Raw genomic sequence first — 24,415 nt, 5'->3', positions numbered from 1 at the left:
GATAACTTTTTGGAACAATCTTATTCGTCCCGATATGCGTGTTGTGTGCGTGTCTTCTTTGATAAATTATTTTCGTAAAGCAGACGCCGAGGTTGGGCATTCCTTGTACCAAAATTTAGTTTGTTCCCTGCGGAACGGTGAGCCTGAGGGTGGCGTGTCATAAAAATGGCTTCATTACTCCCTCTCGCTCGGGGCGTGTCTGCTGGCAGCTGCCGGCTCCTTCCACTGCTGGATGAGTTGGTTGCACGCGCTCTCTCCTGCCCCATGCTCTTTGCCGATGCACCAGCTTGTTTGCTGGTTGCCGTTCCTCACTCTTGTCTTAGTTCTCAGCTGGTGCTGGTCGGTGTGTGTGTGTGGGTCGAACCCACGGTGCTCTTGCCGGCACTCTCCTCTTCCTCACGGGCGGCAGGTCAGGCTCTTTCTCCTGCTGGATGAGCTGAGTCGGCACAGCGCTTGTCGCTTGTCTGCTGGCAGCTGACACCCTTGCACGGTGGCGCTCGGTGGCGCTGCTGCGTGCTCTCTCTCCTGCTCCGTGCTCTCTGGCGGCGCACAATTACGCGTGCAGCTGGTTCTCTGCGATGCTGGCTTGGACGATGCTTGGCTCTTTCCGCCCTTTCTTGAGGTTTATTGCTTGACGTTGCTCGTCAGATTTCGATTTAAAGCTTTCGTGACTGCAGGGATTCATCTTCTTGGTTCTTTCGGTAAAGTCACGTAGAAGGGAAGTAATAAAATAATAAAAAGAAAACATAAAGTAATTCTCACGACGTTTCGGCCACAACGCAAGCAGCCGTCCTCAAGTGAAAACCAGGTGTGTCGAGGCGACAGACCTGGTTTTCACCTGAGGACGGCTGCTTGTGTTGTGGCCGAAACGTCGTGAGAATTATTTTATTATGTTTTCTTTTTATTATTTTATTATTTCCCTTCTACGTGACTTTACCGAAAGAACCAAAAAGGTTGCTCGTCAGTTCAACTCGAAGTTGCTCGTCAGTTCAACTCGAGCTGCAGCTGATCGTGGGAGCTGGGACTCACTCTCACAACTTGTCAATTGTATTCGCACCCTCTTAAGCAACTGTGAAAGCTTAGTACAATACAACTCAACGCAATCCTTGACTTTGCAAGCGACTCAAAACATCAGGATAAATGTAGAATAAAACTTTTAGCGATACTGTTGGTCCATGCCGAACTCAACAACGAGCATCACCTCGCCCCTCTTCTCTGCGAGACACCACACCCATTGGTAATGTCGAGGCTAAGCCCCACAGCCTGCTCTTTTGCAAGACTGAATTGCATGTGTCCGTGCTTAAATGTGAAATTCTCTCCCTACTTTGCGCATCTCTTGTGAGAGAAAAAAAAAGATGCTCTCTGTCACCGTCCTCTCTCCGCGGCCGCGCCCGATTGCCGCCCCCCCTCTTCCCTTGATGACCCCGGACGGGCTGTTTTCCATCAAAGTTTATGCTTGTTTGCATTTCCCCCCCCCCCTCATAGTGTTTGTTATCTCGAGGCCCGACACCCTTCATACATATTTTAACGGCTACCATGTGTTTGTGTCAAATTGTTGGAAGACAAAGGTGGCCGGGGAGGCTCTGATTTCATGGAATACATATTATCTAGTCTGGTGTGTTTAACCTATTTTCTTGTATATCTTATGAGTTACCCCCGGTTAAATATCTCGTGGTTATTATTTGGTTTATGTTTAACCAAGATTCGTAATGCCCCTCGTTGTTACCACCATTATTTCGAGGGTTTTGCCAAGCTTTGTTATAAGTCTATGTCGCCAGGGATCGGTGTATTATTCTCGAGTTATATTTTGATATCGGGAGGTTGGAGAGATAGCTTAAGTTTGGACTTAAGTTTTCGTGATTGCAGGAGCTTATGTACTTTGGTTCATTTGGTAAAGTCACATAGATAGAAAGATACAATAAAAAATGTATATATGCGGTGAATAAGAGTAAATTAAGGGAATTGATAATAAAGCCAATAATGTAGACTGTAGGCTATAATATCGACTTATTCTTATAGTCAAGCTTCGAACTTTAACTATATAAAAAAAATATATTCCAGTTATCATGTCCGTTTGTGGCTCTGGAGATTTGTATGTGAACTGTCCAATACTTTAGGGAGGTCATGGCATATGGTCGTCTGACAACCTGGAGATTTTGCAGATCGTCGTTAACCCCTTTGCCCCAGGAATGTATTGCTTTTTTTTATGACCTCCAGATGCCTGGTGTTTGTGGGAGGTAGTGGGTTTGAGGGTGTGTTTTATATCGATTATTATTATTTTTAAAAAATATTGTCAAAATTATTTTATATATCAATTTTTGGAAAAAGGCCTATATATACAGCATGGGGATTGCCTCGCTCTCCCTCAGAATCGGAATGCTCCTCCTGCTTCACGCTGCCTCCATCCACTTGTAGATAGGGTCCTGGAGTCCAATCTTGATCTTCACATTTCACCGTCACTTCTTCATATTTAACTTCTTCACATTTCACTGTCACTCCTGGCCATGTTGCCAAGTCGGAAGTTTCTTCTGATTCTCGTTTCATGAGAGATGGGCTCATTGCAGCATGTTGACTTTCACAAGTCGATTTCACTTTCTCCTTGTGGATCTTCTCATGCCTCTTTAGGTTTCCTGATAATGTAAACTCCTTCCCACACACAGTGCACTTGAAGGGCTTCTTGCCTGTGTGTGTTCTCTGATGAATATGAAGAGTTAATGGTTGAGCAAATGCCTTCCCACACACAGTGCACTTGAATGACTTCTCACTGGTGTGTGTTATCTGATGAATATGAAGAGTTTTTGAATGAGCAAATGCCTTCCCACACACAGTGCACTTAAAGGGCTTCTCACCAGTGTGTGTACTTTGATGAATATAAAGAGTTTCTGAACGAGCAAATGCCTTCCCACACACAGTGCACTTGAAGGGCTTCTCGCCGGTGTGTGTTCTCTGATGAATATGAAGAGTTTCTGAACGAGCAAATGTCTTCCCACACACAGTGCACTTGAAGGGCTTCTCGCCCGTGTGTGTTCTATTATGTTTCTGAAGATATGCTGACTCAGCAAATGCCTTACCACATACACTGCACTTGAAGGACCTCTCGCCTGTGTGTGTTCTCTGATGAATTTGAAGAGTGCTTGAATGAGCAAATGACTTCCCACACTCAGTGCACTTGAAGGGCTTCTCACCCATGTGTGTACTTTCATGAATATGAAGAGTTTCTGAACGAGCAAATGCCTTCCCACACACAGTGCACTTGAAGGGCTTCTCACCGGTGTGTGTTCTCTGATGATTATGAAGAGCTTCTGGACGAGCAAATGTCTTGCCACACACAGTGCACTTGAAGGGCTTCTCACCCGTGTGTGTTCTATTATGTTTCTGAAGATATGCCGACTCAGCAAATGCCTTACCACATACACTGCACTTGAAGGACCGCTCGCCTGTGTGTGTTCTCTGATGAATTTGAAGAGTGTTTGAATGAGCAAATGACTTCTCACACACAGTGCACTTGAAGGGCTTCTCGCCCGTGTGTGTTCTCTGATGAATGTGAAGATATGCTGACTCTGCAAATGCCTTACCACATAAACTGCACTTGAAGGACCTCTCGCCTGTGTGTGTTCTCTGATGAATTTGAAGAGTGTTTGAATGAGCAAATGACTTCACACACATAGTGCACTTGAAGGGCTTCTCACCGGTGTGTGTTCTCTGATGAATCTGAAGAGTTAATGGTTGAGCAAATGCCTTCCCACACAAAGTGCACTTGAAGGGCTTCTCACCGGTGTGTGTTCTCTGATGAATATGAAGAATGTCTGAACGAGCAAATGTCTTGCCACACACAGTGCACTTGAAGGGCTTCTCGCCCGTGTGTGTTCTATTATGTTTCTTAAGATATGCTAATTCTGCAAATGCCTTACCACATACACTGCATTTGAAGGGCTTCTCGCCCATGTGTGTTCTATTATGTTTCTTTAGAAAAACTGACTCTGCAAATGCCATACCACATACACTGCACTTGAAGGACTTCTCGCCAGTGTGTTTTCTCTGATGTCTCTTCAAGTTACCCATCTGATCTGTGCTGTATGGACACTGGATGCATTGGTGCCTTTTACTTCCAGCCTTTGCCGAGCCTCTCTTCTCCATGTGATTGATTCTGCAAATACATATAAATTACACACAATTTTCAGGCAGACCTCGCTTAGTGCGACCCTTAGTGCCGATTTATTACAGCGCTCTTTGTCCTGGATATTTGTTCAAAGTGCTCACGAGTGAAAACACGCAGCAGCGCTAGCCAAGCAAACGTACCCGGCCCCAATGTTCCCTCGGCCAATGCGAGCGACGCATGCTCTAAGCCAACCAGACCCCACCCGCCGCGATTTAATGATCACGATTCGTGGTCATAATTAGATTTAAAAAATATGACTCGTTTAGCCAGTTGAGAACTCACACGACCAGGATAGAGTCTCAGGCTCCACCTAAAAAAACCTCGCCACACAAATTTAGATTGAGGGCTTCACTAAGTTTCGATTTAAAGCTTTCGTGACTGCAGGGGTTCATCTTCTTGGTTCTTTCGGTAAAGAACCAAGAAGGCTTCACTAAGATGAGGAAGGTCCTGAAGCCTTTCTCTGAGAATGACCCGGACTGGAAGGGCAGCAGCTCCTTCAACCTTGTCTCCCTCCACTACCTTGTAGGATTAGTAAACTAGAATGCACTCGAAAGTATAGTAAATAATACTGATGTTATAAATAATTATTTTTATTAAATGTTTAGCATCTGTATTATTATTAGCGCTATTACCAATACCCAAATGAAGCCCTCATATTATTCAAACTAAAGATATAACATTGTCAGAAACGCATCCCTATATAGTAGCGCTGATTGATTGGCTCAATTCTACAGGAACAAAGCATCTGGAGGAGCGCTAAGCGAGTTTTGGGTGTAAAGGGCAAGGGCACTCACATCGACTTGGAAGCCACTGGTCAGTCTGCCTCTCTCTGTGACAGGGAAGGTTTTGCCCACGCACTGTTCAAGCAGGCTGAACCCACTGTCCGTGCAAATGTCACCAATCCAGCATTCCAGGTTCACCACTGTGGTCAAATGAAGCGGTCACCCTGATTAGTAAGACAGAATCGATAGATAGAATTAAATCCGTCTTGAAAACTCACCTATTTAAACTTCGTCTTTGTGTGTGTGGGCGAGTGTGTGTGTGGGTGGGCGATAGCGTATCGATTCCCGCGCTGTGCTATGATCCCGGCGACCCGGGTTCGATTTCCCGTCAAAGCCAACACTGTGACACATATCTGAACTGGTCCTAGGTCTCCCCTAGGTCAACTCAGCCTCCAATGAGGACCTGGTGCGGTGTGTAAACATCGCCACTCGGGAGACAAAGGCAGTCCGGGCGTGGTGCTCGACACCCACCCCTTCGTGTGCCGTGCCGGCCTTCATAGATGCTCGCTGACAGTGGGCGAGTGTGTAAATGTATGGGTGAGAGCGTGTGGGTGAGCGTGTTGGCGGGCGAGTGTAATTGTGTCATGCTTTGATGTCTCATTGCGACTAAAAGCAAACGTCTGGGCTGGTATCGTCCGAATATTCCAGTGTTGCCTGCATATTACTCAATCGGAAATACGCGAATGCAAAACAAAAACTCGACGATCCTGAACTACAGAATGGAGGCTCTGAGAGGTGAAGTAGTCAGCCAGGTGAAGACAAATTAAACTTAAGAGAATCAAAGCAAAGTCAGTCAGGCAAGGGCAGGAGGTAAGGCCTGCATGGCTCGGCCCCAAGTAGTAACGTTCCAACCTGGACACCGATTGCATACTTGCCGCTACTCAATTGCTATCGCTACGAGAGAGAGAGGGAAGAAGCGAGGCTGTACCTGGGTAAACAACAACAACCAACATCACGATGTGAACTTCTCACCTCCGATCCGAGCGAGTTGCGCGCACAGAAGCAGCTCCTGGGATTTCGTGACGTCACACGGAAGCGCGCGGCGGGATGACATGACGTCACTAACACACGCACCGCCTCCCCTCAAGTTAACGCATATGTGTATGAGGAAATTATGTTAACGAGGCGTGCCCATATATGGAGTGATTGGGCGTGGCCGCTGAACCGGACATAATGAATGTAATGGACAGGATTAATGGGTAAATTACGTTAATGAGCCGCCAGTGGTATTTGTTTTAATGGAATTTAAATAGGAAGCAACCAAGCAGACTCAACATACGTCACCCGGGCCTTTGAAGTTAAGGGAATAATAAAAGTTTACACTAATTCGTAAAAATTGGTTCTGCTGAAACAGAAGTTTTCAGTTTCAATTTCATTTATTAGGCATAACCCTGTGAGCCATGCGGCTCTTGACTCGGGTGCAACCACAACAAAAAAACACATCAACAAGAAACATCTTAAAGTGACTACACGCAACATAAAAATCCTGGAAAAAACGGCAAAGTCTTCCACAAAAAAACACAGTACTTCAACGCTGTGTGCAAAAATCACTGTTGTGTACAAGTCAAACAATAACAACCATAACACAATGCAGATTAAAGTTATCAGGCTAACTCTGTACTCCAACAAACATAGCTAAACCAAAACTTTTCAAAATCACCAAAATAAAGCTGTCTTGTATCTTGGTCCACTTGTTAAGGATGAAGGCAAAATAACTAATCTCCCCACATTCTGAGCGTTTGCATCTCCCTCAGCATTGATAGCGTCCCTGAGATGAGCATACTGTTTTACACGCAGGCGTTTTTGATTCAGTTGAATGTAAAGAAGGCGTTCACTCTTAATTTTGGCATACTCATCGACAACATACAGCAGGTTATCATTCAGAGAATCGTCATCGGTGTTGGGGACCGTCCATAAATGACGTCACGCGCCTAGGGGGGGGGGGGTCAGACATTTGTGATGATGTGTGATGAGGGGGGGAGGGGGGTTTGAGAAATGTGACGTCACATCAAAATGCGCAACTTTAAATAAATATATAGATTTTTCCAACTGATCTGTGTTATAAATGTCATTTCTATATGATTCCCATCATTTTTTCTAGTCAAAATCGCAAAATTTGCGGAGAGCTTCGCTGTAAATACAGGGAGAGACGAGAGGTGAGGCAGTGACGCGCTCAGCCTCCCCTCTGATTGCGCAACCCCTCAGAAACTGTATGGAGCGCGGGCAATAAGCGCGTGCCTGTTACTATCTCAGTATGTCACCCATGTAATGTTTGTAGACCCCTTAATTACATGTCCTCGCCTTCCATAGTCCAGGTAACTTATTTCACGTATGTGTATAAAGATATTTAGGCTCGCTGGTCTCGTCATAAAACTGCAATGGAAAAGCACCAGGGGAGGCAGCTATCACATCTGCCTGTCAGACACGCCTCCCTCACTGAAGACACGCCCCCCTCAGTGAGGACACGCCTCTCTCAGTGAGGCAGCTATCACATCTGCCTCACTGAGGGGGGCGTGTCCTGAGCCTACGTAATTGACGCTCGCTCTTCCTCCACGTTAGCCAGCTCTAGCAAAAAACATTCAGTGGCTGCAAAAACGGAAAACGTATATCTAACCTTACAAAAATTTTCAAAATTGGACTTTCAATCAAAACAGGAAGTGATAAACAATGGAAAACAAATGCCTGAGCTTAAGGACCTACTTCAAACGAAGGGACAGAAAATAACATTGTCGTTTCAAATGGAGTGGTACCAACTAAAAGACTGGCTGTGTGGCTGTGCTACGAAGAATCACCTTTACTGCTTTCCCTGCCTTCTGTTCTCCACTACCGACAATGTTTGGACTAACGCGGGATTTTTTTACTTGAAAAATCTACCGAGCCTCAACAAACATGAAAAATCGACAACTCACATTCAAAACCAAATTTCTGTAAAACTTTTGGATAGATCTGTCTTTGAATGAACAGCGGAGATTAAATATCAGCATCCACAATGCTAAGCTAAAGGAAAACCGTGAGGTTTAAAAAGACATTATTAATGTGACCTGCTTCCTAGCCAAACAGGAATTAGCATTTCATGGTAACGATGAGAGTGCAAGCTCTTCTAATTGTGACAACTATGTGGAGCTATTGTATGCGCCGTCTTCCGATGACGATGACGACTCGCTCACTCAAGACCTGCCGACCCTGGGTGCCGTGGACCCGGTTACTGTAACCACGTCTGGTGCGACCATAGCACCGAGGAAGAACGTCGGGGCAGAACCGTCTTCGTCTCCGTGCACGGACGACGGCTGGCGGCGTTTTGCAGAGCAGATCGACTCTCTCCGCACGGTTCTACTCCAACTCGTGATGCTAGTCGCGTCGTCTGCGGCGCCGGGACGGCCACAGGACATGCTGCTGAGTGGTGACGAGCAGGGCTCTGTTCGGGGGGCCTCGGAGGGTCCCCTCGCGCAGTACACGGCCGCCATTATGGCCACGTGGTGCACTGCCGGGCGTGACGGAGCCCGCCGGAGACGGTGGAGTGAGGCGCAGCCATCGTCTTCCCCACATCAAAGAATTCGTCACGGGCAGCGACTGGAGAGCTTTTACCTGGCGTTTCGAGTTGGCATTCCGTTCGGTGTGGTGGATGGAGGATGAGGCTTTGGGCGCTCTACTTACCCTTCTCGACGACGTGTCGCTAGCAGTATTCCGCTCCTTTTCTTCCGACAGGAAGAAGACATTGAAGGACGCATTAGCCGAGATGGCAGAAGTTTACGAGCCACCTTCAGACACTCAGCTGAAGTTTATGCATCGTAGGCGAGGCCGTAATGAATCTCCTCTTGCCTACCGGGGTGCTCTGTTGGCGCTTGCGATGGCCGCTTACCCCGACACCAGACCTGATGTGCTCGACCCTCTCATTTTGGGCAAGATGCTTGAGTTGGCGAAGGACATGGGCATACATTGCCAGTGTGCGGCCATGAGCCGCTGACGTCCTGATGGGCCGCTAGATGCCTCAACACGCAGGACAACTTGCAGCGTTGGGCACAGATGGCTACCTGGACGGGGGACTTGGCTCGAGATGGTGAGCCGAAGGGATGGGTGCCATCGAAGGTCATCCACATCCTGGACGACATGGGGATCAGGGATCTGGCCGCCGCCGCTCCTCGCTGGGATCCGCGGAGGAGGCCAGACTCGCGTCGTGAAGGGTCCTACAATTTGCGTGGAGCCGACGACGGGGCTACTGTGACGTGTTTCAAGTGTGGATGCTTGGGCCACTTCGCCCGGGATTGCCGGAGTCGCCCTCATCCTCCACCGCCTCCCGAAGCTTCAGCTCCAGCGCTGGCTCCTCCGTTGGTGGACCATAACCCCGGCCAGGCAAGTCGGCACGCATCAGACACCCGGCATCAATTGTCATCTCACACATCTTTCAACGTGCGGAGTAATCCACTGCTCCGCGATTCAGAAAATGTTGTTGGGGATTGGCCGTTATCAATAACACAATGGAGAAAGTTGGCGCGCTGCGTCATGGCCGCGGCAACGGGATCCTCCAGGGTGCCGGGTTCCATACAGGGTGTAGATGTTCAGGTGTTAGTGGACACTGGGGCATCTACCACTATTATCTCCGACGTGATTTTCCAACTCCTTTCTATTCCCGTCTCACGGGTGCGCCGGGCTTTGATGCTTGTGTAATAAAAGACTCGGACGCTTCTCTCTGTCCTGTGTCCTTTATTTGGGTTCGATCTCTTTTCCTCACGGTACTCCCCTATAACCTCTCCATTCTGCAGCCCCAGTCTGCTGTCGCTCACGTAGCCCCCACTCTGCAGCCCCAGACTGCTGTCGCTCACGTAGCCCAAACTTCCTCCTAGCAGCCCCGCCACTGTCACGTCGTGCAGACCCCTGCTGCCGACTCCTCCCTTGCAGACCCGCTGCTCTCTGCAGCCTCCTCGCTGCTCCTCCTGCCCCGGAGTCGGTCACCGTTGGCCGACGGTGCCGATCCTCGTGGCTCGGGTGTGTGGCGACCTCGCCACTCTCTCTCACCCTTCGCCCTGCGTGGCCTCTCACTTTTCCCAGTCCCCGATCACTCCCGACTGCTTCCCGGTTACCCCCCTTATAGACCCTTACCCTCTCCCCCACGTGACGTAACTCCTCCCCCCATGACGTCACTTCCGGAAGGTCGTTTACGCCCGCATTACACTTGTATTTCTGCCAATGGGGGTAGTATGGGTATCATTGGTCAGGTGGACGCACATATTGCCATTGGGAATGTCGCAGTGTCGGGGCCAGTTTTGATTTCCAGGTCCTTGGCAGTGCCCTGCTTGTTGGGCACTGACTTTCTTCGAAAGATGCCTGTTAAAATCCTTGTCGATCAGGGATGTCTAGAGTTGCCAGCAGGCCGTAAGATGTTTTTTTGCCGTCCCCGCTCAGTCGTTCTTCACTATGCGCTGCAGTGCAGGCGCTGGCAGATATTACTGTTGAAGTTCCTCCGGGCTTCCAGATGCTCATTCCATTGCGATATATCGGAAAGGCTTTGGCAATGCAGATGCGGCGGCGGGTATACTCTTATCCCCATCAAACACCGCTACCAAGAGTCTTGCTCTTGTGGGGGCCCAAACGATTATCCGTTCCGGAGAGGCCCCGTTTTTGCTGGTTTTGAATGGGGATCCGGAAGGAGTTTTAGTCCTGGCTGGTATGGTCTTGGCTCATCCCAATACCGCCTTTACAGACCACGATGGGAGCGAATCTGGTGGATTGGTGGGGGCGATTCATCCTAGCGTGTTGTCCGACGATCGTTGGATTGCAGAACTGTGCCGGGAGAATTCGTCGTTGGCCGCTAAACAACGCGGCGAACTACGGGCGTTGCTGTCCGACTACGCCAATGTTTTTAGCAAGGATGACTTCAATTTGGGTCGCATGTCGCTCTTGTCCCACCATATTGATACCGGGGAGGTGAGCCCTATCCGACTGCATTCTCACCGTTTGAGCCCCACGGAGAGGGAACGCGTGCGGAGCGCGGTGGATGAGATGCTGGCCGCTGACATTATCTTTCCGTCTAATAGCCCGTGGGGAGCACCTGTTGTTCTTGTTAAGAAAAAGGATGGTAACCTCAGATTCCGTGGCAGATGCGTACCCTCTGCCACGGATGGATGATTCCCTCGGTGCGTTGTCGGGTGCGCAATACTTTTCCACTCTCGATCTGTCTTCTGGGTTCTGGGAGCTGCCCCTGGACGATTCTTCGAAGCTGAAAACCGCATTCCGCATGCCTCAGGGACTTTTCCAATTTAACTGTCTTCCCATGAGACTGAATTCTGCTCCCGCCACATTCCAATGCTTGATGGAGCATGTTTTGGCTGGGTTGCAATGGGACACGTGCCTCATATATTTGGATGACATTATTGTGTTCAGTCGTACGTTCGAAGAACACCTTCGGCGATTGAAGGCTATTTTCGACAGGATGCGGTCTGCGAATCTCAAATTTAGACCTAAGAAATGTCATCTGTTGCAACGTTCCGTGCGTTACTTAGGACACAATGTTAGCTCTGACGGTCTCGCTATGGACCCTGACAAAACTTTTTGTGTTCGTGACTGGCCGAACCCTACTTGCGTGGGGGACGTGCATAGTTTTGTCGGGTTAGCTTCCTACTACCGTCGGTTCGTTCCACATTTTGCTACTATCGCTAAGCCTCTGCATGTCATTACGGCAAAGAATCAGAGATTTAAATGGGGACCTGAGGAAGAGGAGGTGTTCAAGGCCCTTCGTGATCACTTGGCGACCGCGCCGAAGCTCGATTATCCTGACTTTTCCTTGCCGTTTATCTTGGATACTGATGCCAGTGGTACAGGCATTGGCGCCGTCTTGTCCCAGTCCAAGAATGGTGTGGAGAAGGTTGTTGCGTATGGTAGCCGTGTCCTCTCACTGGCTGAGAGCCGCTATTGTGTGACGAGGAGGGTACTATTGGCGACCGTCCACTTCGTACGTTAATATCGACCTTACCTGTACGGCCGGAAATTCATTGTGCGTACTGACCATGCTGTCTTCCATTACTCCTTGGAAATTTTGCGGTGGCTGATTCCGCGGAGCATGCCAGCCCAGGGCCGGCTGACAATGCGTTGCACCTGCTGCGCTCGGTATGGGTGCGCGAGCAACTACTGGACGACTCTTTGGTTTCCTTGCGATATCAGGCTGACGGCTTGCATGCGTCCTCGGCAGCGGACGACTCACCACAAGCGGTGTTCCAGGACGGTCTGTTGATGTGGAGGGAAGATTTGCTGGGCCGTTGGCGTGTAGTGGTTCCCGTTGCGCTTCGGCATGAATTGATTCGGGTGTTGCATGCTGAAAAATTGTTACACCTGGGCGTGCAAAAAACCTTGCTCACGCTACAGAGAGATTATTTTTGGCCTGGCATGACATCCGATGTCGCCAATGCTATCCGAGCCTGCCCAGAATGCGCTCGATGGAAACCGCCGCACCATAAATATATTCCACCCTTGAAGTCTATTCAGGTTACACGGATTAACGAGCTGGTGGCCCTTGATATCCTCGGGCCTTATCCTCCTACGACCTGAGGCAAAAATTCCTGTTGGTGGGGGTGGAATATTTTTTACGGTGGCCGATGGCGTGGCCTTTGCCCGATCAATCGGCGTCTTCCATTTTTGAATGCTTATGTTATGGACAAAGGCGCCCCGGAACAATTGCTTACAGATCACGGTCGGAATTTTTCGTTAAAATTACTACGCAATGTTTGTGATGCGTTATGGATTTCACCCTACCACCCGCAAACGGATGGGATGGTCGAGCGATTGAACCGTACCTTGTCCGCCATGCTCTGCCACACTGTGAGTGAGAAACAGGAAGATTGGGACCTACAAATTCCTATCGTGCTCTCCGCCTATCGTATGGCCCCACATGCTTCCACCGGGTACTCGACGTTTTTCCTCATGTATGGACGGGGGAATGTACCACCAATTGGCGTGCAGTTGGGAACGCCCATGAAAGGGCCCAAACAGACCCTTCCTGAACACGTCTGCGACTCCGTACGCCGCGTTGCTGAAGCGCGGGAGGCGGCGCAAATCAGCATGGCCAAAACCCAGGCTCGTAACGAGCGGTGTGCTCGCTGGTCGAATCGCGACATGCCGTGGTCTGTGGGCGACCGGGCCTGGCTTCATTGCCCCCAGGTGCCGGTGGGCACCTCTCCCAAATTGCACAGACCATGGGAGGGGCCTGTGGAATTGATATAAATTCGACATCCTCAATGTGTGCGTATCCGGGCAGGTCCACGCCGTTGGTTCGTGCACACGTCCCGGTTGAACCCTTCTTTCCTACGCGCGTCGATCCGTCATCCCCAATGATTACCTTGCCGGTGTCTGATGCGTCCGACGCACCACCCCAGTTGCTGGTTGATCCCCCGAAGGGCCCTGTTTTTCCGCCCACAGACGCGTGGCCCCTGAGGACTCCTTCTGCTGTTGATGACCCCGCTTGGGCCAGCGCTTCACCGGCCGCGTCCTGCCTCCCGCTGTGTCGAAGGCAGCGGGGCCTCACGTGTTTTATTGCACATGTACCAATCTGATCTGCGTGCTGTGTTCCGGATTATGAGCGAAAATCCCGATGGTTGGGACAATGACACCCTGATGATGGCCGCCGGATATGATCTCTGGCTGTCAACAGCATCAACATGCTTATTCATAATGACATATGAGGGCATTTTCAATGAAACCGATGCACTCTTTCGTGTGCTGCGGAATAAAGTAATGGGCATTGGATTCTGCTGTGCGCGAATCCGTGACATAATTGGAGTTGTGGAACGCCAGAGACATGAGTTAGACAGTTTCTACGATCGATTCGAGCAGAAATTCTTCACACTTGGCCTGACAGACAATGCCCGAAATAAACAACTGATCAAAGATGAGAGGAAAAGATTGATTATTTCGGTGAGCTAACTTTCCTTGGTTTGGTTGAATACATGAAATTGTATGAAATGTCACAACATTTCGATGATACCAAACTGCAGAACCTATCAAAATACGCAAGACACTTTGACTTTGATAGACTAAAGGCTGACCTTATCGGATTGTATAGTTCACAAATAGAGAGGAACGAATGCAAATCACCCGGACAGCTCCTCAGCTTTTTGGCCCAGAATGATCTGATGCAGACGGTTCCCGAGGCGACAAAGTTAGTGCTCACTATATCAGCTTCAACAGCGTCCGTTGAAAGGTCGTTCTCTGCTTTGAAACGACTCAAAACATACAGTCGGAATCGGACTGACCAAGGACGAATTTCATCCCTGGCAATCATCTTTATTGAGACGGAGTGACTTTTAAAACTAAAACAGAATAAAGAGAACTTCTACAACAAAGTCACTGACATATTTGTTCAGAAGGATAGGCGAATGGACTTCATTTACAAGGTAAGACCATGCAATATATATATTTCATTTGTGTTGAATGAGTATGAAGAGAGGAACTGCATTCGCCTCTAAAACGTGAATCGAATACGTAACTGACCTGTGTGCGTGTGTTGTAAAGACTGCTGATATGAAATATGAAACATACGGCCGCCTCACCAATAGTCATTGTGCAACCTGCCAATTGAATGGTGAATTTAAGCTACCTCTATCGGGTTCATACGTGTGCAAATCTGGCGCTGACACTAGCCAGTGCCTCCCCAACCATTGACCGCACGTCACTGATACATAATACTGTGTACACAAAGATTAAGATTTCCCCCCAATAGCAATTACAGATTGTTGGGGCAAATCCTGTTGGCAGACGCCTATGAAAGCCGGCACGGCACACGAGGGAGTGGGTGGCCAGCACCATGCCCGGCCGCCTTTGTCTCCCCAGTGGCGATATTTGCACATCGCACCGGGTACTCATTTGAGGCTGAGTCGACCTTAGGGGAGGCCCGAGACCGATTCAGAAAATCGTCGCCGGTGTCGGCCGTGAGCAGGAATCGAACGCGGACCTCCGGAATCGTAGTGCAGTGCGAACCGCTGCACCACCGCTCCCCTCACCACAACTCGCCGCCTCTGACGTCACCCCTCCACGTGCCGTCTTCGGCGCGAGACCCGCAGGGAGGTGTACCCCGCTAGTGACGTCATGTCTCGATTTTATTATGTTTTATTTTTATTATTTTATTATATCCCTTCTACGTGACTTTACCGAAAGAACCAAGAAGATGACGTCATGTCATCAAGGGAACTCCCAGTTTGACCAAGCAGACGTGCCGTTGAGTCTGCTTGGTCGCTTCCGATTGCCATTCCGGTAAAACAAATACGACTGGCGGGTCATTAACATAATTTACGCAATAATTCCGTCGCCGGTTTATTATATGCAGTTAAGCAGCCACGCCCAATCACTCCATATATGGGCACGCATCGTTAACATAATTTATTCATAAACATTCACTTAAACTTGCGGAGAGGCGGTGTGGGTGCTAGTGACGTCATGTCATCTCTCCCGTCGCGTGCTTTTGTGTGACGTCACGAGACCCCAGGAGCTGCTTCTGTGCGCGCAACTCGCTCGGATCGGAGGTGAGAAGTTCACATCGTGATGTTGGTTGTTGTTGTTGTTTACCCAGGTACAGCCTCGCTTCTTCCCTCTCTCTCGTAGCGATAGCAATTGAGTAGCGGCAAGTATGCAATCGGTGTCCAGGCTGGAACGTTACTACGTGGGGCCGAGCCATGCAGGCCTTGCCTGACTGATTTTGCTTTGATTCTCTTCAGTTTAATTTGTCTTCACCTGGCTGACTACTTCACCTCTCGGGGGGGGCGATGCTTCTGCGCGTATTCCCGATTGAGTAATCTGCAGGCAGCTTTTCAACACTGGAATATTCGGATACCAGCCCAAACGTTTATTGTTAGTCGGAATGAGACATCAAAGCATTACACAATTACACTCGCCCACCAACACGCTCCCACTCATACACTTACACACTCACTCACTGTTAGCGAGTATCTATGAATGCCGGTACGGCACACAAAGTGGTGGGTGACCAGCACCACGCCCGGACTGCCTTTGTCTCTTGAGTGGCGATGTTTAGACACCGCACCAGGTCATTTGAGGCCGAGTTGACCTAGGGGAGGCCTAGGACCAGTTGAGGTATTTGTCACTAGTGTTGGCTTTGAGGGCAAATTTAACCCGGTCACTAGGTCCGTAGCACAGTGCGTTAACCGCTATATTAACGCCCACACAACAACAACCGCCATTCGCCACTAAGTGGCGGTGACGTCACCACTACGCTTGTGTCAGGCCATGTGCACCTTGAGGCCATGTGAAGTGTCGAGCGCCCGCTGGCAGGAGGTCACGGAGCAGACCCAGGTGCCACGGGTCGACTGAGACGACTGGCTGATGCACCACCTGTGCACCCTACTCTGCCAACTTGCTGTGCTTTATCCACCCGGCGCTCCGCTCGTTGTTGTGAGCGTCGCTCCTCTGCCCTCCGTTGTTGGGCGACTGCCTCCAACTGCCCAGTATAGTCCTTCACGGGCCTCCTCTACAGAGGCCGATCTTGACACCACTGGTGCCAGTCATCGGAAAGTCCACTCAGCTCCACATCCTCCTGTACCACATCACTCCATCTCTGCTCTAGCCCGTGCCGCGTCCGTTTAGCCCCCTCGATCCGGCCGAACAAAAGCTATTTAGGCATGCGGTGGCTGGGCATGTGGGCTACATGACCCAGCCAACGCAGCCTTGCCAGCCGGAGGAGCTCACCGATGGGACTTTGTCCACATTATTCAAGGATTTGTGAGCTCTCACAATCCAGCCTGGTTAAACCCAGGATGGATCGTAGGCAGGCCAGCCTAAATGTTTCTTACTGGCGAAGATGTACCATTAGGGGGTTCCACGTTTCACAAGCGTAAAGAAGGGAGGGAATGACCATGGCCGAGAAGACCTGAAGCTTCGTGCGGAGTGATAGATCAGGTAGCTTCCACATAGCGTTACGCAACCGATGAAAAGATAATGCCGCCTCGACTGATTCGGAGTGAGACATCTGCTGTGAAACCGGAGCCGGTCATGAGCACACTGCCCAGGTATCGGAAACTCTCCACAACTGCCCTATCACCAATAGGATAGTTGTGGGGGTGGAGTGTCCAATGGTACAAAATACCCAGGCAGGTGCTTAGTTTTGGTGGGGCTGATGGTAAGGCCCCACCTCTTGGTGGCAAGCTCCAGGTTCAGCAGCAGCGCCTCCAACTCCTCCTCTGAGTGAGCAGCAATTACCAGATCATCGGCATACATAACATGGTTGAGCAATGGGGAGCCATCCCTTGACCGCACCCGGGCATCGATCAGCCTCCCATTGTATCTGTACCAAATGGAAATTCCTCCGGGACAGCTATTGAAGGCTTCACTAACTACGTGGTCAAAATAGATGTTAAATAATGTGGGAGCCAGAGGACATCCCTGTCGCACCCCAAGGTGTACAGGGAATAACTCCTACTCCCGGCCACGTAATTTTACCCTGGCCAGCTCACCATCATGAAGGTCCTTAATAATATTGAGCAGAGGGTCAGGGACTCCGAAAGCACGAAGAACAATCCAGAGCCCAGGCCTGATGGTATCATAGGCCTTGACCAGGTAAATAAAGCAGAGATGTAGGTCTTGTCGGAATTCCCTACACTTGTGCTGTAGCAGACAGACAGAAATATATGGCATCTGTGCAGGACCGCCCTTTTCTGAAACTGCATTGGGGCTCCGCAAGCCTCTCCTCAGCATGCCTAGCAAGGCGATGTTGAATAATCCTTGCCAGGACCTTTCCCGGCACACTGAGGAGTGAGATGCCCCTGTAGTTGTTACATTCTGTGCGGTCCTCCTTCTTAAAGAGGGGGACCACCAGGGCATCCTTCTAGTCCTTTGGAACCCGTCTAGTGGTCCAGACTGTTGTTATGATGTCAAGTAGGGCAGTTTGTGCACAAATGTCACCCTCCCTCAGCATTTCGCTTGGGAGATCATCTCGGCCCAGTGCCTTTCCTGGTCTCAGACTCTGGATCGCCTTCAGTACTTCAACAGATGGCACCTCAGCCAGCCACTCACAGGGGGTGACTTCCTTCTCCAATATTTGAGGCACCGCAGCCTCAGCAAGGTCATCCCCACTTTGTCTCGCGTTATTTTCCTGGGTGAGGGGTTTCCCCTCCCCCAGGACCTCACAGAAATGCTCAGCAAATCTGAAATCCTGTTCCTCGGGGTCGGAGATTGGATCACCGTTCTTTCCCCTAATGACGGTAATAGGTGTGGCACTGCAGGTAACTTTTTTTAATGGAATTAAAGAGCGATTTGTGATCGCAGGCCACTGAGGCAGACTCCATCTCCTCAGCAACCCACGACCACCACCCATCCTTGCAGCGCCTCACGGCTGTCCGAACCTCCGAGCGAAGGTTGCGGTAAGCCTCCTCATTCTCTGACGTGGGATGCTGTAGCCGATGAGAGTGGGCTTGTCGCTTTTTCTCAGCCAGCTTGAACACCTCCTCTGTCAGCCAGGGTCTCTGGGGAGGTCTGGACCGTGTACCCAAAGCAGCCATTGCAGCTGCATGAGCAACAGTCATAAACCTCACCTCGACATCAGCAGGAGTGGTGGACGACGCCAACTCCAGCCGCAAGCGATGATGAAATTCTTGCTTGCAGCTTTCATCAGCTTGCTGAGACCATGCCACTAAGGGTTTGATTGGGTCCTGGGTATACACCCACCACCGGAGTGGAAGAATGGCAGGCGCATCTTACAGATGACAAGTCGCTGGTCAGTGGGCAGATCAGCTCTATGGTAGGTCCTGGTGTCAAGGACATGGGCCCGCATCCGCTGCTCCATCACTGTAGTCCAGCAGATGTTCTTGCTTGGACCTGGCATGCATCCATGATGTGGTGTGGATACGCCGATGCCGGAACAGCGTGTTGGTAATTACAAGCCCATGGGCTGCACAAAAATCTAGCAGCCTCCTGCCGTTGTTATTGAGATGATCTGGCCCATGCCTTCCCATTACTCCAGAACAAGTACCAGCATCATGACCAACTCGGGCATTGAAGTCACCCAACACCTGTGACACACTCACCCACCCACACATTCGCCCACACACACAAAAAGACAAAGTTTAAAGAGGTGAGTTTTCAAGATGGACTTAATTATGTCTATCGACTCTGTCTTACTAATCAGGGTGACCGCTTCATTTGACCAGAGTGGTGAACCTGGAATGCTGGATTGATGACGTTTGCACGGCAGTGGGTAGAGCCTGCTTGAACCGTGCATGGGCAAAACCTGCCCTGTCACTGAGAGAGGAGGCAGACTGACCAGTGGCTTCCACAGTCGGTGTGGGTGCCCTTGCCCTTTACACCCAAAGCTCGCTTAGCGCTCCTCCAGATGCTTTTATTCCTGGATAATTGAGCACCAATCGTTCAGCGCTACAAGGGGTCATCATAAACCCATTGTATACTACATAGGGATGCATTCCTGACAATGTTATATTTTTAGTATAAATAATATGAGGGCTTCATTGGGGTATCGGTAATAGTGCTAATAAGAAAACAGATGCTAAACATTAGTTAATAAAAATGATTTATAATATCAGTATTATGTACTATACTTACGAGTGCATTCTACTTTACTCATCCTACAAGGTAGTGGAGGGAGACAAGGTTGAAGGAGCTGCTGCGCTTTCAGTCCGGGTCATTCTCAGAGAAAGGCTCCAGGACCTCCCTGATCTTAGTGAAGCCCTCAATCTAAATTTGGGCGGCGAGGTTTTTTTAGGTGGAGCCTGAGACTATCCTGGTCGTGTGGGTTTTCAACTGGCTAAACGAGTCAATTTTTTAAAAATATAGTCATGACCACGAATTGTGATCATTAATTCGTGTGGGGTGGGGTCTGGTTGGCTTAGAGCATTCGTCGCTCTCATTGGCAGAGCGTACAATGAGCTGGGTACGTTTGCTTGGTGAGCTCTGCTGCGTTTTCTCACTTGTGAGCACTTTGTAAACTTACAAAAAATTATGAACAAAAATATCCAGGACGAAGAGTGCTGTAACAAATCGGCACTCTAAGGGTTGCACTAAGCGAGGTCTGCTTGTATATTGTGTGTAATATGTATGTATCTGCAGAATCAATCACATGGAGAAAAGAGGCTCGGCAAAGGCTGGAAGTAAAAGGCACCAATGCATCCAGTGTCCATACAGCACAGATCAGATGTGTAACTTGAATAGACATCAGACAAAACACACTGGCGAGAAGCCCTTCAAGTGCAGTGTGTGTGGGAAGTCATTTGCTCGTTCACAAACTCTTACAATTCATCAGAGAACACACACAGGTGAAAAGCCCTTCAAGTGCAGTGTATGTGGTAAGGCATTTTCAGAGTCAGAATCTCTTAAGAAACATAATAGAACACACACGGGCGAGAAGCCCTTCAAGTGCACTGTGTGTGGCAAGACATTTGCTCGTTCACAAACTCTTCATATTCATCAGAGAACACATACCGGTGAGAAGCCCTTCAAGTGCACTGTGTGTGGGAAGGCATTTGCTCATTCAAACATTCTTCATGTTCATCAGCGAACACACACCGGTGAAAAGCCCTTCAAGTGCACTGTGTGTGGGAAGGCATTTGCTCGTTCAGTAACTCTTCAAAATCATCAGAGAACACACACCGGTGAGAAGCCCTTCAAGTGCACTGTGTGTGGGAAGGCATTTGCTCAACCATTAACTCTTCACATTCATCAGAGAATACACACCGGTGAGAGGCCGTTCAAGTGCACTGTGTGTGGGAAGTCATTTGCTCATTCAAAAACACTTAAAATTCATCAGAGAACACACACAGGTGAGAAGCCCTTCAAGTGCAGTGTATGTGGTAAGGCATTTGCAGAGTCAGCATATCTTAAGAAACATAATAGAACACATACGGGCGAGAAGCCCTTTAAGTGCACTATGTGTGGGAAGGAATTTGCTCATTCAAAAACGTTTCGTGTTCATCAGAGAACACACCAAGTGCATAAGTCCTACAAGTGCATGGTGTATGGGAAGGCATTGACTCATTCAAAATCTCTTAAGAAACATAAGACAACATATTCAGGTGAGAGTCCTTTCAAGTGCACTGTTTGTGGGAAGGACTTTACATTATCAGGAAACCTAAAGAGGCATGAGAAGATCCACAAGGAGAAAGTGAAATTGACTTGTGAAAGTCAACATGCTGCAATGAGCCCATCTCTCATGAAACACGAATCAGAAGAAAATTCCAACTTGGCAACACAGCCAGAAGTGACAGTGAAATGTGAAGAAGTGAAATGTGAAGAAGTGACGGTGAAATGTGAATATCAAGATTCGACTCCAGGACCCAATCTACAAGTGGATGGAGGCAGCGTGAAGCAGGAGGAGCATTCTGATTTCGAGGGAGAGAGAGGCAATCCCCAGCAGTTTGTGGATGTGGAGGTGTGGGTGGAGTTTTTGGACAAAGCTGAGTAGGAGGGGACGGCACGTGTGAAATTACACCTTGGAAGATGTGTAACCTGGAGTTGGAGACGATTTCCCATAGCATTCGCCTTATTCACAGGATTCTATCATTTCAAGAATGCATAGGGGTGTAGGTGTCATCCAAGCATAGATGGGCTTTCTGTACAGATAAAGTTATTGAGTGTCGAAGTGAAATAGTCGATATGCAAAGCATTATGCTGCCTTATAAAACACGAATTAGAAATGCATTTTGATGGTTACGTATTAAATGAACAAGTATGAATTTTAACTGTTTTCATTACTATTAAAGTGGCTGTCATGTGTGGCCGTGCTTTTCTGCATGCTCCCAGTCTGTTTTTTATTGCTTTTTAAATGCCCTTTAATTAAAGAAAAGGTAACTTTTTGTAAAATTTACTTTTGGCTTCATACACTAAATATATGTTCATGATATCAAAATAATTTAATGTCAGGCCTACTTTTTGCACTTGTTTTGCTTTTAGTCCCTTTGGGTTTCATTTAATTTGTCTTAGCCTGATGTTACTTTTTTAATTTTACGCTAACAGCAGGGGTCTGCAAATCTACTGCACATCCCACCTGATGGCTATGTACGCACCTTGCATAGTGTAGTTATTGTGGTTTATAGTGTAGTGTAATATCAAGTGTGCAGTGCATTGTGAATAGTATGTTGTAAATGTTGTGATGTGGTGAAATGTGTGTATGTATGGTGATGTATAGTATGTGTACAGTGCATAGTGTAAGAAGCCGTCTTTGGCTTTTCATGTGACGAATCGCACGCAATGTATCATTGCACTCAGTCGCGAGTTGCAGTTTAAAGGTGTCGAATGAGAGTAAAGTTCTGCATCTTGACGCTGCATGCCACTTGCAGTGAGGCGTGTTGTGCGCCATGCAGTTGCTGTAGCTGGTGTGAGCTTACCTGCGATGAATCGCACGTATAATTGTGCACTCTGCAATGTTCGTGTATTTGCTATGTAGAGCCAGGTGCTGGTGTTTTTTTTTATGCGTGTAGGTAATGTTCAGAGCATGCCATGCCCAACAGTGTGTAGATTTCTAAGTACAGTGAACACCCTCATTTCAGATTTGAGGTGGACGGGTGAGATATTCCATTATTCAAATAGAAAATCAAATATAACTTAAATAAATATTATTTTAATGTTAATCGAAAGCCATGGACTAGGTAATCTTTGACTGTTGATTGAGTTATTGGTGGTGAACATATTCACAATTAAGACGTTGATATTATTAAAGTAAATTTTTATATTTCAACATAAATTGGTTATAATTGGGTCTAGAAAATGAACACTAGTGCTAAATCCCATCAAGAGGTACTGTGCGAAGTGGAGGGTGATAGGTTTGTGTCTGGTCATGATTACAGGTATGATACGTTCACTTTTTTCCAGTTCTATTGTGTTTGCCGTTTTTTGCAGGAAGTTTAATATTCGAATTTCGCCGACCAAAGGCCGCCTTACTCTAGCGACTACGAAGGGCCTCTCGGTGTCTCGCCCATTGCCCCCACTGATGTCCTCTTCTCCCCCCCCCCCCCATCTGTGCAGATATTTCTGAGTTTAACACGTGGCCTTTCGCAACTAATATCCATAATACAGTTTTTTTTGGGTTAGATCGCGTAACTAAAAAAAGTATGTCGTTAAACCAGCCACCATCCGACGCAGCCAATTATTAAGGTTTTTCACGGAAACAGAACATGCCAATTCGTTACTCGTACAGCAGTGTTGGAGAGCCAAGCCAGATCATTTACTATCGGAGTACGATGTTTTGCCAGTAATTACAACTAGCTTCATCAGGCGACAGCCAGATTTGTGCATGTAAAATGCACAAAATTGCCTGCATACGAATTTAGCCTTACATTCAGTTAATGGGGCGAGCAGAATAGGTGTTTTGGCAGAGGTTCCAGTCACAATTCAAAAAGAAAGCTTGTGTGGTTATTATCAGTTAAATATCCCAAATTTACATGTCACTATAATTTAATGTGTTATTGCTTTATTATTCATAATATAAGTACTATTGATTCATTAATGCAATATTAATTAGGAATGTAGCATATTTAAGAGGCACTACAGATATTTAATGCATATGTTTGGTGTGGAATATTTACATTTGTGTTGTTAAATAAGATGTTAAATGCTCTTAGATTTGAAAAGCGGCTGTTATTTATGTTTGCGGTAGATTCCGTGCTGAGGAGCTGCTCTGAGATGTGTGACGTGGAAGGTGCTAGGGATATGTTTGGTCATAATTGCAGATATGCAAATGTTCCTTGGAAGAACAATTTGAAATAAAGCATTTCCGTTTCACAAACCTCTGGTGCCCATCTGTAGTGGAGTCGCCCACTTCTCCGGAGGACAGAAAACAATGCAGAGTGTATGCTCATCCTCTCTGAGCTTCATTTCTTATTTGGCCGACCTATCCCCTTGTTACGATTCATGGGAGGGCAGGGTGGGCCGGCTACACATGGAATTTCTCTAGTTTATGTACCATGTTAGGTGCACTTTTAAGGCCACGTGAAATGTCAAATGCCCTCTGGCAGATCACAGAACAGACCCAGCTGCCATGGATTGACAGAGCACTGGCAGACTCACCACCTGTGCTCCCCACTGCCACATCATTGCGTTTTATCTTCCCTGCTCTCCACTTGTCATTGTGAGCGTTGCTTCCCTGCCCTTTAGTGCTGGAGGGCGACTGCCACTTAAGTGTCAAGGAGCATCCTTTATGAATCTCCATAGGAGCTCATCTTGACACCTCTAGAACAGTCATCGGCAAGTCCACTCGGCTCCAGTGGTGACTTGGTAATGAACTACATCACCAGAGAGGCAAGACTCCAGACACTGAAGTGTACGTGGTGAAGGGGCGTAAACCGCTATTTGCTTGAGTTGCGATACCTTAACGAGGTTCATACACCAGAAGCCCAGATAATGAGACAAACGGCTTCTCGATGGAATGGGCACAAACCACAGTGGGCACATGATTGGCCGAGATGGGCAGGTGCAGTGTCTAGTTGGATAGGCAGTAATAGTGTAGTGGGTTCGAATTAGGTGCACACACACGCAG

At 48.3% G+C, this 24,415-nt stretch overlaps 2 protein-coding genes across 3 annotated transcripts; one reads left to right on the top strand and one right to left on the bottom strand.

Moving 5' to 3' along the window:
- Positions 1–870: 870 nt before the first annotated feature.
- Positions 871–5,991, bottom strand: LOC144953448 (uncharacterized). The gene is made up of 3 exons (XM_078884026.1): positions 5,914–5,991; positions 4,954–5,081; positions 871–4,147 (listed from the first exon to the last, which is right to left on the bottom strand). Exon 3 carries the CDS (start codon positions 4,135–4,137, stop codon positions 2,305–2,307), a length of 1,833 nt encoding a protein of 610 aa, XP_078740152.1. The 5' UTR covers positions 4,138–4,147; positions 4,954–5,081; positions 5,914–5,991; the 3' UTR covers positions 871–2,304.
- LOC144953453 (uncharacterized) lies at positions 4,002–23,650 on the top strand. Of its 2 annotated transcripts, none has more exons than XM_078884036.1 (2): positions 4,002–4,069; positions 20,044–23,650. In XM_078884036.1, exon 2 carries the CDS (start codon positions 20,081–20,083, stop codon positions 21,344–21,346), a length of 1,266 nt encoding a protein of 421 aa, XP_078740162.1. In that variant the 5' UTR covers positions 4,002–4,069; positions 20,044–20,080; the 3' UTR covers positions 21,347–23,650. The 2 variants fall into 2 exon arrangements, with proteins under 2 accessions (XP_078740162.1, XP_078740161.1); XM_078884035.1 differs by lacking the exon at positions 4,002–4,069 and adding an exon at positions 15,400–15,446 and having other exon boundaries at positions 19,996–23,650.
- Positions 23,651–24,415: the final 765 nt, after the last annotated feature.

The sequence above is a fragment of the Lampetra fluviatilis genome, chromosome 76, assembly GCF_964198595.1.
Source record: "Lampetra fluviatilis chromosome 76, kcLamFluv1.1, whole genome shotgun sequence".
Classification (NCBI taxonomy): Eukaryota; Metazoa; Chordata; class Hyperoartia; order Petromyzontiformes; family Petromyzontidae; genus Lampetra; species Lampetra fluviatilis.
Note: the sequence above shows the minus strand (reverse complement) of the source record. Positions and strands in the feature narration are given on the sequence as shown.

What these genes read in the sequence shown, in the direction of transcription:
- LOC144953448 (XM_078884026.1), bottom strand. Translation starts at nt 4,137, where the DNA reads ATGGAGAAGAGAGGCTCGGCAAAGGCTGGAAGTAAAAGGCACCAATGC.
- LOC144953453 (XM_078884035.1), top strand. Translation starts at nt 20,006, where the DNA reads ATGGAGAAAAGAGGCTCGGCAAAGGCTGGAAGTAAAAGGCACCAATGC.